This window comes from Thamnophis elegans, chromosome 6 (genome assembly GCF_009769535.1).
Source record: "Thamnophis elegans isolate rThaEle1 chromosome 6, rThaEle1.pri, whole genome shotgun sequence".
NCBI classification, from domain to species: Eukaryota; Metazoa; Chordata; class Lepidosauria; order Squamata; family Colubridae; genus Thamnophis; species Thamnophis elegans.
The window spans coordinates 25,098,710-25,114,321 of record NC_045546.1 but is presented as its reverse complement, the minus strand read 5'-3'; the positions used below and the strand labels follow the sequence as shown (position 1 = coordinate 25,114,321).

Sequence of the window (15,612 nt, the reverse complement as noted above, 5' to 3'; positions counted from 1 at the left end):
TGTGCATGTCCATTTGTATGTATGTGTCAGAACACATACCTGGAATTAAATGTAACAGCGTTGTATTTTCAACGTTTTGCTGAACTGCAAAAACAGTAGTACAACATGCAGATTCATTTCATTTTATGCCTTTGGTGTGGAATTATGGACTGCCTGTGAGAAGCATCTGGAGTTTGCTTTTATGGATGCCATTAAGAAAAAAAATTGCATGCAGCAACTGACAGGACAAATATGTCATTATAGAGACTGTGGTTCTATCAAGCTGTTTCTCATGCCCAACAAGCACTATAATTTGAAATTGCTTGGATAAAAAGAGATTAACAACTGGTTCCCCTAGTGAGAAAACTATATAAAAACTATCCCTTCACATTTAGACAAGTCTTTATGGACATTATTGAGCAAGTGTGATGAAATGGCACCTTCTTAGTCTTTAAAAGGATCTTCTTTTGTATCGTCTGTCCTTAAGATAGGCAGTTACAGTCTTGATAACCATCCGCTGTGTAATTTTTTTCCCCATTATGTTTCAACTTTTGGGTCTGCACAACCCTTCTCCTTTTCAGATCCCCAGATAGCAAACAACTATAATTCTTAATATGTGCTATTTAATCTGACCTATTTTCCTTCTGCTTCTTTTCCAACTCATGCATAGTTAATGAAATCCATAAGTGGTGTTTTTTGGTTGAATATCTCTTAAAATCCTACCCTTCATCAACTGAACGTTTCTATAATATTTATTGATATAATTTAGGAATAAAAACTTACACATAAGAGAAGGAAACAAAATCTCAATTTTTGTACAAGAAAGTTGTACTTTATTTTTTTCTAGGGTTCCAGAATCTTTTTTGTATCATAGTGACCAGAACTGGATTCCCTATTCCCGTGACGGCGAATCTATGGCACGCGTGCCACAGGTGGCAAACGGAGCCATTTGTTACAGGGCGAGGCGTGCCCTGTAAGCTTGAGCATGCATGCGTGTGCTGGCCAGCTGACTTTGGCCTTCTTTTGAGGCTGTTTTTGAGGCATGAAAAACCGGCCCTATCCGCAAACCAAAAGTTCGGGAATGGTGACTTCCGGTTTGCTCGTAAGACCGTTTTTCGTCCTCCTGAGCCTTCAGGAGGCTTCCCTGAAGGGTCCGGAAAGCAAAAACTAGCCCTACGAGTAAGCCGGAAGTGAATTCCAGTTTGTCCATAGGTCCATTTTTCGCACTCCGGAGCCTTCAGGGAAGCCTCCTGAAGACTCTGGAGGTCAAAAATCAGCCCTACAGACAAACCGGAAGTCACTATTCCTGAAATTCTGGGTTCCCCATAGGTCCGTTTTTCGCCCTCCTGAGGGAAGCTCCTGAAACTTCCAGGTTGCGGGGGAGCTGTTTTCCCCCTCCCCTGGCTCCTAGAAAGCCTCTGGAGCCTGAGGAGGGCGAAAAAACCGTGCAAAATAGGGAAGGGCTGCTGGTCATGCATGTGCAGTGGGTGTATCGCGCACATAGCATTATGGGTGTGGCATGCCTGTGCACGACCCCCCCCTGCGCTCCCCCTGCTTTTGGCACAGGAGTCAAAAAAAGGTTAGCCATCACTGCACTATTCCAAATGTGGGCTCATTAGTTCAGTATAGAGCGGTACTATCACTTCCTGTGATCTAAATGCTGAATTTTGAGTCATATTTATGACGGTTGTAGTGTCCTGGGATCATGTGATTCCCTTTTGTGACCTTCTGGCAAGCAAAGTCAATAGGAAAGCCAGATTAATTTAAAAATCACGTTGCTAATTTTAACAACCACAGTGATTCACTTAACATTGTGGCAAGAAAGGCAAGAATGGGGCACAACTCACCTAACAACTGTCTTGCTTAGCAACAGAAAGTTTTAATTCAATTGTGGTCATAAGTTGAGGACTACCTGTACTTGTATGTAAATATATAAATATAGTGATGGAAAAACTAAACCTCATGGTTCTCCACAAAAGAACATCCATTCCATTCCACAAGGGTAATCATCCCTCCCTCACCAGCACCATTTATTTATTTGTTTATTTGTTTATTTGTTTATTTATTTGTAAAAATATAAATTATTCAATATAATACTGTTCCAATACTGATTAGCTTTTTCTCTAATCAAACTGAACAACATTTTCTCTAATCGTATGGTGTTAAAATACCTAAATTTAAAATCCCTGGTAAGCATGGCTAGAATTTTTGAGAGACTGTTCCTAATTTGGTGCTTAATAAAGGCTTTGGGGGCCTAAATTCGTGTTAGGAATTTCAGAGTTGCAGTCTTAACATATTTGGAAGGTATCGTGGACTTGAACAGGCAGTGCCATCTCGACAATTTTAATTCACTTTAATTTATTTTATGAAGCTGAGTGCTATAATGACACATTCAAAAAGAATAATTTACTGTACTTGGTCTTCATCCCAAATCCCTAATTTAGCTACTGTTTATAAGAAATTTAAGCATCTTGCTTAAGTAATCATTTCAGGAATCCAACTGAAAATCCAACTGGAGAGCATTTTTCTAGAAAGGAAATTTTGGCGTCTCATAGATGAAGATGTCCTATCTATAGTCTGTACAGTTTTCCATGGCCTTTTCCTCAACTTCCATTACAACTACTTTAATAACCTTGCCACATATTACTTTCCCGGAATTAACAGCCATTTGAAGGTTATTGGTCTGAGGCTGTACCTCAGGTTGTCATCTCCTCCAGGTTGCTCATTAATCCTTAGATACACAAAGGGCTGCAAACAGAATTTCTTAGTTAATCAGCTTGTTCCAATATCTTTTCCATTTCATAGCATCTGGACAAAGTTACTGGGGTCATCTTGCTCCTTTCCCACTAGAGCTGTTTAAAAAACCCACATGTTTGGGATTTTTCATTTTTCTTCTTTCCTACCGGGAATAAATTTTGAACAGAAAAGTTATTAAGTGCTTGTTTAAACCAAGGATATACAGCATAACTTGCATGACTCATCAGACTTAATGCAAACTACTAGCTGGCAGCCAGGACATCATATTCCGGTAGGTGAAATAGAAATCAAGACTTTGGGAATCTGATTTACGCTAATCTCAATTTTTTTTTTATAGCTAAACCAGTTTAATACCCATTTGTTTATTCTCAATATTATATGGTACTTCATGATACTATGCATTTAATTCTAGTTTACGGCCAGGTTGCAAATCTGTACTTTGTTATGACTAAAATTTTATATGTGTTTGTGTTTATGTGAGTTTGTTACATGTAGCATATTAAAGAAGGCTATTAAGGCAAATAATTGTGTGACTTTCATAGATTTTGTACATAATATTTCAAAATTAAATTTCTGTAGAGGCAAAGAAGCATATGTGGTTTTATTATAACCTTATTGCATCCAAGTAAGATTGGTGCCTAGTGGACTTTTTGGTTCATTTAGACATCAGGAATATTGCTGTCTGAACAGATTCTTTGTTCTTCTGACTTTAAAGAGGATCAAAACATTAGTTGCAGAAGAAAATGAAATTTAACTTAACCTTAAATTGCTCAACCATTTTCTCCACATATGTAACTGTTAGGTCTAAAAAGAGATTTTACATGAGTTGTATACGCTTAGGTACCATGGTGAGAAAGTAATACATATTTTATGTTAACGTTATTTGTAGTTCATGTTACCCAATCTTTCTCCGTATCATCATGCATTAATGCAATTACTTGTCTAGTTGAAATCCTTTTTAATAGTATATGACATTTGGGATGCCCAAGCTGTCCTTTCAGTACATAACTGCCTTCTTTAATCTAAAACATTTCCCACTTCTATTAAAAGTATCATATTTTGTCCATCTTGTAGAGGTATTTCTAAGTATCTGAATACTAATATTATTTTGGTAATAATTTATTTTTATTTGTAAAATCCTTCTCAGCCAACAATGGTTACATTTATTCATGATTTTTTTTTTAAAAAAATTAAAGTTTGGAGTTTACTTTCAGTAATTTATTACACTTTGAATGAATTAGAACTTTTAAATATTCCCACTTTTATGGGATGTAATAAATTATCTCTGTTTCTTTTGAGACCTTTAATTCAATTTAAAGTTCTGATTTCTTAATTTGCAAACTAAGCAAATTACAGTTTAATCTTATTAAGTCTTTATTTCAATAAACTATCCATATTAAACTATCCATATTTACTTCTGCTTTCCATGGTTTTCTAGAAATTAATTAGGAGATTCTGACATATACATTATAAGATATACAGGTCTATCTCACACATGTTTGCACACACAAACATACACTTCAATGCGGAAATGTGGATGTTTTAAGATTTGCAATACTTGTCTACAGTTTGGTTTCTCAGAAAACAGTTCCTGGAAGTTGAACGGTATTTCAGCAATAAAAAGCTTATCTACAAAGTAAACTTCATAGAACTGAACTCCCTAGAAATCACATGGGAAATAGGAATCTGTAGTAATAGGAATTACTACAGAGGATGACTATTTCCCATGTGATTTCTAGGGAGCGCAGCTTGGGATGATTATAACAATCTCTGCCTCCTTTTCAGATCTAGTTGCTGCCCAGACTAATTTCCCATTATGTTCTAAGGTCTTCTCTTTATTGAAAAATAAATTCATAAAAATTGGACCATCCTTGTATATCTTCTATTTTTTTCCAGATTGGTCCCTTCACAAATGTATTAAGACTGTAGTTCCCAGCCAAAGCTTGGTTGGAATTTTTAGAGTTTATCCAAAGAAGAAGAAAGGGTACCAGGTTGAGCCTCTTCAGGCTTTCTCGCGCAATGCTAGTGGCTGTCAGGTTTTAAGAATTAAGACATAGCTCAAACTGTAAAATCATTCAAGAATCTTCTTAGTCAACCTCTTTAAGATATAATAATACTATTCTCGTTCAGAGGCATTACAAATATAGATCAAAATCATACAACAGTATATTTCAAATACTCAATTAAAATTATTTAAGCTTAAGGAAATTTTTAAAAGGAATAATTAAACTGAAGTTCATTTCAGATGAGAGAGCAGTGGTGAAATTCAAAATTTTTTACTACTGGTTCTGAGGGCATGGTTTGGTGGGCGTGGCAGGGGAAGGATACTGCAAAATCTCCATTCCTACCCTACTCTGGGGCCAGCCAGAGGTGGTATTTGCCGGTTCTCCAAACTACTCAAAAAGTCCACTGCCGGTTCTCCAGAACTTGTCAGAACCTGCTTAATTTCATTCCTGGTTGAGAGGCCATCTTTTGATTCACTGTTACCGGAAATGCTACAGTCCATTCTTTCTAAAGGGAATACAGGGGAATTATTATGCTATATTTCTCCCCACCTGATATATGTGCTATGACTGTCCTCTGGAATAAGCCCTCCTCTGAGCTACAGACATCTCCCACTCTAATCATGTTCCAGAAGGCCTTATATCTGGCTTTGCCCCTTGGGGTAGGGTGGATAAAATTCCTCTATACTTAATCAGAGGTATCTGATATTTGTTGCCTATATATTGATGTTACTGTCTAGATTGCCATTCTATTATTTCCTTATTATATTTCCTATTTATTATAACTATGTGACCGTTAGGAGCCAACAACAACTTAATGGCATGTAATCAATTAATCAATCAATTGGGTTTTTTTGTTGTTGTGAGCCACCCAGAGACAAGTTGGGAGGTACTAAAATCTAAATTCAGGCAGTCCTTGAGTTACAACCATAATGGAGCCTGCCCATCGCACTTGTAAGTTGGTGACAGCTGTAAATCTGATCATCCACATGACTGACCTGATTTTAAAACCCTTTTTGAAGCATTTGTTAAGCAAATATTATGGTTGTTAAAAGAAGCTGTGGTTTGCTATAGGCTGGCTTTGCCAAACCCCAGAAGTAAATACTGTCTTTCAGCAAAACCGTCATAAAACCTGGTCATGTGACCATGGGACACTGCAATGGTCATCAATGTGGCCTGGCTGAGTGTCCTAAGTGGTCCTGACCATCATAGCTTTAAATCTGGCTGCTAAATTCCTCTGGGAGCTCTAGGATTACCCATAAATAACTACGGATTTTTTTTGAATTTCAGAAAATATAACTAAAGAAAGAACAATCTTATACAAGTACTTACCAGAATTCTATAACAATATTTGATGATACTTTGATGTCAGAGAGGATTGCCTCATGAAGAAAGGTTTCCTTTTTTTGTTATACTCTTGTTGTACTCTTATTTGCTTCCAAAAACATATAGGAATATGGTTTTGGAAGTTTCATGCCCCCTGATTCTCACATTATATTCAATACTTAGCTATCATTATATGAAAGATATGAGTTGTTTTAATACATTATGTGAAATGTATTTTACATTTTGTATAAAAAACTTGGTAATGTGAACAACTAACATGGTTCAATACTTCAATATAATAGAGCATACTAAACTTGTGTAACATTTTATTTTGTGTATTTATTTACTAGAATTTGTCAAACAAAAACGAGAACAAGAATAAAAGAAAAAAAATACAATAACAGGGACAATAGGCACACTAGTGCACTTATGCACGCCTCCTCTACTGACCATTTAAGTATGAAGTAAGATCCACAGAAGTCAATTTGTGATTGAAACTGTGAAAATTTGTAGCTGAGACAACTGGATCAGGTAGAGCCAGGATGGTGAACCTATGGCACCTGTGCCACAGGTGGCATGAGTACCCATTTGTCAGGGCACACGAGGCATTGCCCTGTCAGCTGGCCAGCGTGCATGCGCATGCTGGCCAGCTGACTTCAGCCTTTTTTAAAGCCATTTTTGCCCTTCCCAGGCTCCAGAGGCTTTATAGGAGCCTGGGAAGGGCGAAAAGAGCCTCCCCTGCTCCCCGGAGGCCCTCCGGAAGCTCCGGAGGGGGGAGGGAAGGCTGTTTTCGCCTCATGCGTGCATGCACACTGGGGGGGTCACATGTTGTATTATGGATGCAGCATGCCCACGCACAAACCCCCCCTGGGCTTCCCCCCCTGTGCTTCCCCCCTTATGGAATGCGAGCCAAAAAAAGTTTGCCATTTTTCACCCTTCCCAGGTTCCAGCGGCTTTATAGGAGCCTGGGGAGGGCGAAAAGAGTGCCCCCCGGAGGCCCTCCAGAGGCTTCAGGAACTTCCCTGAAGCCTCCGGAATGCAAAAAAACAGCCCGAACAACCGGAAGTTCACGAATGGAAGTCCGGTTTGCTTGCAGGGTTGGTTTAAGGCCTCCGGAGGCTTCAGGGACCTTCAGGAGGCTTCCCTGAAGCCTCCAGAGGACTAAAAAATGACCCTACGAGCAAATCGGACTTCCAGTTTGCTCGTAGGGTTGGTTTTTTGCTCTTTGAAGGCTTCAGGGAAGCCTCCTGAAGGTCCCTGAAGCCTCTGGAGGGCCTCCAGGGGGGCAGGGAGGCTGTTTTCGCCCTCTCCAGGCTCCTATAAAGCCTCTGGAGCCTGGAGAGGGCGAAAGAAGCATGCAGAAATGGGGGGAGCGCCTTTCATGTGTGCATGCACACTGGTGGGGTCACGTTACATTATGGATGTAGCATGCCCACGCACGACCCCCCTGCGATCCCCCCCCTTATGGAATGCGAAGCAAAATAAGTTCACCATCGCTGAGCTAGAGCATTACAGACTTTGACATTTACATTCACTCAGATAATTTATACAGTCTCTAACTAGTCAACTATCCTCCATTACATACTGATTATCATCTTATAGCATTGCTGAAATGTTCATGGAGAAAGTCTAATGAAGTGAGCCGGAGTCGTCTATGGAATCTAAACTATTGTATTCTTCCATGTTGAATCCGTCTTAGAAAAAAAACCAAAGGTTTCTTCACATAACTTTAGAGCTGCTCAATGGGCAGAACCTCCCTTTTCAGCCACATTTAGTGTGCTGAAAAGCTTTTGACCTCTTTTGAAAGAGTAACATTGCATCGGCTCTAAAAAGATGGTATTGACTATACAGCCTTTAAGATTCAGTGCACAGAACTGTGATAAAACTACCCTTTCTTCTTTCTTTGTTAGAAAAGCTATTTAAACATTAGATTGATGGCACTGTGGGCATTCTTTATCACACTGTCTATTCTTCAGCAGTGCAGAAATGGGATGTAGTCACAATTATTGATTTTTATTTGCGCACATGGATATAGCCTCACATTCGTGTGTATGCCATACTATAACTCTTTTATTGCTCAGTTTGGAATTAGGCAGGACAGTATATTTTTGCAATAAAACATTAATGCAGAGAAATTTATACACATTTTCCCCTGCTCTAGAAATCTTATCATCACACAAGTTGCTCATGTGGGAAAAATTTATATAACTAAGTCTACTTGTGAGGCATGCATGAGTAAGTTGAAGAACATGCATATACCTGAGCTTGTTTCATCAAAAGCAGAGCAAATAAAACAAATTTCCATATCTGAAGTATATTTTCATGTCAAACAAGAATCATAAAAGGAAGTCTTTTATGAATATACTTGCTGGGAGCTTTTTAAAGTATTAACAATTCATTTCCTAAATATTCACATAACATGCATAAAGCACTATTTAACTTTTTGACAAATAGCGACATATTTGATGGCAGGTGACAATACCTGATCACAGATATTGACAGGCGAAATGCTTTTGGCAAATGAATAATGAATGCCATGTTACTACCCACAGCTAATTGAATTTATGACTGGTAACTAATAGAGATGAATATATCTTTCCATTTTAATTTTACCAATTTCCCATTTTTCTTGTCCTTAGCTATTGTTTTTTTGCCTCTTTTAAAAGACAATACAATAATTACCATGCGCAGTTTTTATTTCCCATAATGTTTGTAGTGCATGCATATTTTGCTAAAATAAAATTCTTTAGAATATGCTCTTTAGCAATACTATGTGCATATTTCCAGTAATATATACACTTTTCCTAATGTATAACTAGCAGCATGCTTTGTATTTGATCTTCCAATCCCCACTCCCAAGATTATTAAATACCTTAGCAAACCTTTGGTAATAGGTATATTTGCACCTCCCCCATCTCCCTTATTGCATGTGTGTTTAAAAATTGGCCTCTTAATACACAATCTGTTTCTGTTTGAGCATCGTTTATATGTCATCATTTGATTGGGTTCTTTTAGAACAAGATACGTCTTTTGGTTGACCAGGATGACAAACCACATTTCTCCCTCTGTTCTAACTCTCTCTGATCCAGATGGCTACCTTCTTTCTTTGTCAGCTACGCAAGGTCTTGAAAATTCTCACCTAACTTTTTAATTTTTCTCCCCATTTCCTTTGCTTCTGCTCAAACTCCTCACAAGAATCGTTTAGGATAGTCTCCCATTGTTATTTGTCATCCCTTTGACATTCTACAATTTCAAAATCAGCCACCTGCAAGAACTGGAAGCATTAGACATTGCTATTCTTAATCACATGGTATTAAATAATATAGGCATGTTACCGTCCATGGAAATGCTGATTACAATCAAAATACTGTCACACTGATTTGGGGTGCACTCCAGGCAAGTTGTATGATTTCATGTAGCTTTTTCACTGCTCCTTTGGGTTGCTGAAATTGTGCACAACACCTGGTCTGATATAAATGAGGTATGAATTTCAAATGAAAATACTCAAATGTGCAGATCCTAAGTACAAAAAAAATTGAATATATCCCACAGAAGTTGCTTACTTTGTTGGAATAGTTTTCTGAACAATTGGCTAAAAAACTAAAGTTATACAATTGTGTATTAATACATTGTTTGGTGTGTATTTTTTCTTTATTCCTTAGAGCGTGAAGCAAAAGAGTCCTGTGCTTGGTTACGGGCTGCTGGATTTCCCCAGTATGCTCAACTTTATGAAGGTATGTTTTAGAAATCCTTGTTTAATCTATAACCTTAGTTACAGCAAAGACTATTGTGTTTGTTTTGATGCTATAATGTTGAAGGGGAAACACCTGCACCTTCCAAAACTCTAGAACTAAATCTGGTAGATTTCATCAACAGGAACACTAATCTTGAGTTAACTAGAAAATCACATAGAATAGATTCTTGACGAATGTATCTTGTCTTTTTATGTACACTGAGCATATACACCAAAGACAAATTCCTTGTGTGTCCAGTCACACTTGACCAATAAAGAATTATATTCTATTCTATTCTAGCAAATCACATTGAATTAAAGAATTGAATCTGCATGTTGAGATATTCTTGGGCTCAGTATTGTGTAGATGTACGTAAGCTAAGGTACAATATTTTTTTGCAGTGTATTCTAAACTTGAAAATAGGAAAATCTGAACCGAGTGTAACAGTTTGGTGGCACTGTCAAAAATTTTAGGTTGTGCCTGGGGTCCACCCACAATTTTTTGAGAGTGACCACCAGAGGCCAAATGGAATGCTTAGTGTTATATGCACACGTTATTTTATTGGCAGGTAGTTTGTATGATGTCACTATGCAATTTACATGTGCTTTTCATTAAAGGCAATGCTAAAAAAGGTGATGTGGTGAATGCAGAAGAGTAAAAGAGCTTTCTACTGGAATAATGTAGCCTACCCTAACTCCTTGACTTTCAAATACGTTGAACTTTTATTTTCTATATTTATTAGCCAAAAGGATGGAAAGTAGAAAAATCAGGCGGGGAAGGAACAATAACCTTTTTTTCTGTATTAGTGATCAGAACATTACTATTTACTGAATGTTACTGTTCTAATTTTGTATTGGATTCTGAACAGGATATATTAACATCATTTTAATGAATAATTTTTATTTATTTTGTATATGTTGTTTGAGAATGTATCCAATATATCTCAAAGTCAAGTGTTTGTTGCTGTGGAAATAAGTAGTTCTTCTCTTGTAGATTACCAGTTTCCTATTGATATTGCTGCTGTGAAGAAAGATCATGATTTTCTTGACAAAGACCTTGTAGAAACTCTTTGTAGGTAATGTGCTTTTTGTTTCACACTATTCTTTTAGTATACTTTGTAAAAGCTATAGCATTTTACACAGTGCAGAGAAGTCTGCAAATTTTAGGCAGATATTGATTGTTACCAGCCTCCCTTCTCTGCTGGAAATCATGAGTTTTATTCATCCTCAGTTTGAGCACCTCAGCTGGTTCCAAAGCTGGGCCTCAAGTAAACTTGACCTTCCTGAATAGATCAGAATTGAAAAATGCAACCTTAAAAATGGCCTTAAAAAAACGTGCTAGGTTTTCAAAGAGTGTGAGTTATGAATGAGTTCACTAGACACATATATGAATTGTTGCTTCTGTGGGCAAACTGCAAGGAAACAATTTCACAACACCTTTTCTGTAGAGGATTGTTGATGTTCTACCATTTTAATTTTATTTAGCTTCTCACACTCAAGGTGTAACAAGATAAAAGCAGCTTGTCCTGAGATGAGATGGACCAAAATATTATTGACTAGTGTTTCTTGAAGTGGTCTTGCTTAGGATCTGACAGATATCGCAGATAGAGAATCATGTCTTCTGCCACTTCAAGTGGGTGTAAAGAATCCAAGTGGACTGGATTTAATCGGAGAACTAAAGACTTAAACTTTTTCATATCTTTGGCAATCTGTTTCAAAGTTTTGGAAAGGCCTCAGAAGATAGGACATCATTTTTGCTTAAAACCAATCAACTTAAATTGGCATTGCCTTAATTAAAATATAGGCGTTCACTTTGGAGAGGAAATACCATTCTTTTTTTTTTTTAAGGATTCTGTCATTGCTTAAATATTTAATCTTGAGCAGATCAACTGTTGGATAAAAAATGACACCAAGATAGAGTTTATAGAAAGCAGGCATTATGGAATAATAATTCCAGGCCAATCAAACAGACTTTACTTGTTTATGTAACAAGTAAAGAGAAAAGTTTATTCAGCAATGAATTTTGATCCTGTCTTCAGGAACAGATACCAACATTAGAATGGTTATACTACTCATAACAGGCATGTCTCTTTTTCTCAGTGGTTTAATGTATGTTTTTGCTTTATGTGGCCTTTATTTCATGCACATACAAATGTACTTTGCCTCCTACATGTCTTTTAAAATATTCTAAATGGTAAACTATTCTGACATGAGTACTACTGTACTACCTTGCTTCCCCTGTACATACATACACACCAAGATTTTGAAGAGGCAAATTAAAAAAAGATTTTGCACTCTGCAGACCTCCCAAAAACGTGGTTTTTTTTAATGGCATAAATAGCCTTTAGAAGGCTTTTAGAGTGCTCCTGGGGGATGCCCCCCAAAACTAGCAAAAAACAGCCCGTCTTTTGCAAAAATGGGCCTATTTTTTGCCAAAAAAAAAAGGACATGCATAGCCTTTAGGAGGCGTATAGACTGCTGCGGGGCTGGAGAGGGCAGAAATGAGCAAAAAACAGTCCATTTTTTGCTCATTTCTGGCTTCCCCAGCCCCCAGGAGCACTCCATACGCCTCCTAAAGGCTATGCAGGGCCATTTTGGTGAAGGGGGTGGGGTTTCGGGAGGCAAAAAATGCTGTATTCAGTGTATAAGACGCACCCAGATTTTCAGACTCTTTTTTTGAGGGAAAAAGTTGTACTTATACTCCAAAAAATACAGTAACCTGTTCGCTTGGTATTCTTTTATTCTTTTAATCACTTACAAAATTTAGATTTTACTGCAATCAGAATAGTAAAGCATAAATATTCAGTCTTCTTATTTTTTCGGAACAGTTTAGACATTTTTGTGATATATTTTGATACATCATTCAAGTAGTCATATGGGGGCCTAGTGTCCAAGGATTGGGAGTCCAGCAGCAAGCCGCCTCAGCAGTAGCCCCCTCATCTGGAACAGACTGCCTTCAAAGACAGCCACTTTCCTTTGGGCATCCAGGAAGACTGTTAACACAGTGCTTTTACAGAAATTCTGAAGCAAGAGGTGTTGGTTAACCAGAGACAGATGCTTGCAGGGTTGGAGAGCCCTGGTTTAGATGGTGGTGGTCTTTTTTTCTTTTTTGCTTAAACAGTATATAAGCTGCCTAAAATCACGGGTGAAATGGAATATACATTTAGGCAAATAAATAATTTTATTTCTAATGGAGGTCTTTAGGTGGAGGGCTTGATAGAGAGGATGCATGTGTACTTAAACTTTGCTTAAATAAAAATCAATTTCTAGTTATGATAATAAATACCCATTTTTTCAGACTAATTGCTAGATTATATGGGCTAATTTCCTATTCCCGTCTCATTCATAGGAATTAACCATTCATCTTGCATGCAAATCAAAGAAGGAATTAATTTGATATTATAAAGAAGATATAAAGCCAATCGATAAGTTCAGTATGATTCTTGTTTTATTTTTAGACGATTGAACACACTGAATAAATGTGCCTCAATGAAACTTGATTTGAACTTCCAAAGAAAAAAGGCAAGTACATGCACGTTTTATTTAGGTGAAAATACTTAAAATCTCCCGAAATCAAAGCCCCAGATGATGTTGTATCTAATTGTTGAACCTCAAATACAATAGATTTCCCTGTAATTTTTGTATCATTTATAAAGTCCAACAACAGCCTCTATTGAAAATGAAGAAGAAAGAATGTTTCCAGAGGCAGTGTGTAGAAGAAATGTCATTATCATCAATCATCACTGTGTTTTTGAAGATTGACTATAATGAAGCAAGGTTCATGACTTATCAATATGCTTTTCCTAATGCATCCTAGAAAATTAGTTTCTGTTCTGTTTATACCTTCCTTTTCCTAGAGAAATTTTGCATGGAAAGTCAACACGCAGATTGTGACAGTGCCCCACGCCCCCCACTCTCTTGGAAAATGGTTTTCTCCAACTCTTTTTTAACTGCTCATGAAGAATGTGGGGATTTGAACATATCTGCATAGTAGCAAGTGAAAGAGACTGTATTGTAAGAGAAAACAATTCCCAAGGGTCTTTTCAAAATACAAGGAAAGCCTGTTTGGTTAACTAGGTAGTCTGAGTATGACCCTACACTATGATTCCTTGCCAGATAAAAAGCAACAGACTTTTCTTTTCTTTTTTCTTTATTTTCTTTCATTTGTGCTGACTTATTAAAATAAAGTTTGCCATGTTTACAGCTCATTGTATAACACAGGCGTTATCTAAGGCTTAAGGGGTTTTAAGAAGGAATGTAGAAAATGTTGTTTGATATGAAAACTTTTGTAAAGGAGCCAATAACATTTTATTTACAAGGCACTCCTCTCCCTGGGGCACTTTTTAATCAGGAGCTTGCATAGTACAGATCATTGCTCCAAGAAACATTGTACAGATTGGATTCTCTCTCAAAATGCTTGACAAATTCTTTTCATTGGTGCTGGAGAAGTCATTGCCAGCAGTGCTTGAAGCAAAATAAGAAGGGATAGGATGCCAATGCTGTTTCATTTCATTCCTTTTCAAGTAAACTTAAAGCAGGCATTCATGCCATTTGTCAGGCTGAGGGCTGCACTCAAAAAAGTGTGATCTGTATTCTGGAAGTGCTCAAGCGCAAAATGCCTAAAGATAGCATTCCCTCAAATCTTGGAACCTCAGGAAGGTTTCTCTACTAAATCTCATCAGAAGGGCAGATTCTATTTGGAGAAGACAGAAAAATCTAGACCCTAGGCCCGTGATGGCGAACCTATGGCACGTGTGCCATAGGTGGCACGTGAAGCCATATCTGACGGCATGTGAGGATTGCCCTATGTCAGCTCCAGCGCATATGTGCGGGCCGGCCAGCTGATTCTCGGCTTTCCAGAGAGTGGGGGGAGGCTGTTTTCGCCCTTCCCAGGCTTCAGGAAAGCCTCTGGAGCCTGTAGATGGCGAAAAATGGCCCCAACAGGCCTACTGGAAGTTCGTTTCCAAACTTTCGGTAACCACATTGGGCCATTTTTTGTCCTCCCCAGGCTTCAGGAAGCTTTCCTGAAGCCTGGGGAGGGGGAAAAAACGGCCCAACGGGCCTACCGGAAGTCTGGAGGCTTCAATGAGGCCTGGGCACATGCGCAGGGGTGAGCGCGGGAGGGGGGGTTCTGCATGTATGCATGGGGAGACGGCATTGCATTATGGGTGTGGGCAATAATGTGTGCGCTATCGCATGCGAGTGACTTTTTGGCACCTGAGCAGAAAAACGTTTGCCATCACTGCCCTAGGCCATATTGGGCTTCAAAAATGAGTACTTAGTGGCTTGAATCTCACTGACAAGCAGACTGACAGCATGCAATTGCAGTAATAATGATGTTACATGGGTGGATCTAGGTAATCCTTCAGCCAGTGCATGGTGAACTGGCTGAATGGTTTTTGAAGGCCATTTTACATAACATTTGAAGGTCCCATGTAAAAGCTAATTACAATAGTCTGATCATATGATGACAAGGGTTCAAATAACCAAGAGCAAATCTTTTTGTTGTTATATATTTTTCTGTGAATTTACAATCGCCCAATGACTCGCATCTCAGAAAACACACCTCAGTGTTTTCACTTTTCCTTTGTTGTCTCATCAACATTTAGAGTGAAAATTCCTTAGGACAAAGAAGCAATTTTCTGCTTTGGGCGTAATTACTTGGGTGATCTTGCTAAACAGGGATCAGGTATAATTAGGATGATGTCATGATATGCTTTTCAATCCAACAGACCATTAATCTGAAGTCCCATTCTGTTCAGAAATAATTGCTCATAGAAAAATATACATAATATTTCAGCTTTGACAACATAT

At 38.0% G+C, this 15,612-nt stretch overlaps 1 protein-coding gene across 9 annotated transcripts in view; it reads left to right on the top strand.

The window, feature by feature from the left end:
* Window positions 1–15,612, top strand: part of STARD13 (StAR related lipid transfer domain containing 13) — an 86,327-nt gene that overhangs the window by 37,069 nt on the left and 33,646 nt on the right. The window contains exons 1-4 of one of the 9 annotated variants that reach the window (XM_032219367.1): window positions 2,987–3,007; window positions 9,728–9,799; window positions 10,793–10,874; window positions 13,257–13,320. In XM_032219367.1, coding sequence (XP_032075258.1) covers window positions 13,288–13,320 — 33 coding nt within the window. In that variant the 5' untranslated portion in view covers window positions 2,987–3,007; window positions 9,728–9,799; window positions 10,793–10,874; window positions 13,257–13,287. Of the gene's footprint in view, window positions 1–2,756; window positions 3,008–9,726; window positions 9,800–10,787; window positions 10,875–12,626; window positions 13,321–15,612 lie in introns of those variants that run through there. The other 8 variants (XM_032219359.1, XM_032219360.1, XM_032219363.1 and 5 more) reach the window with 8 other exon arrangements.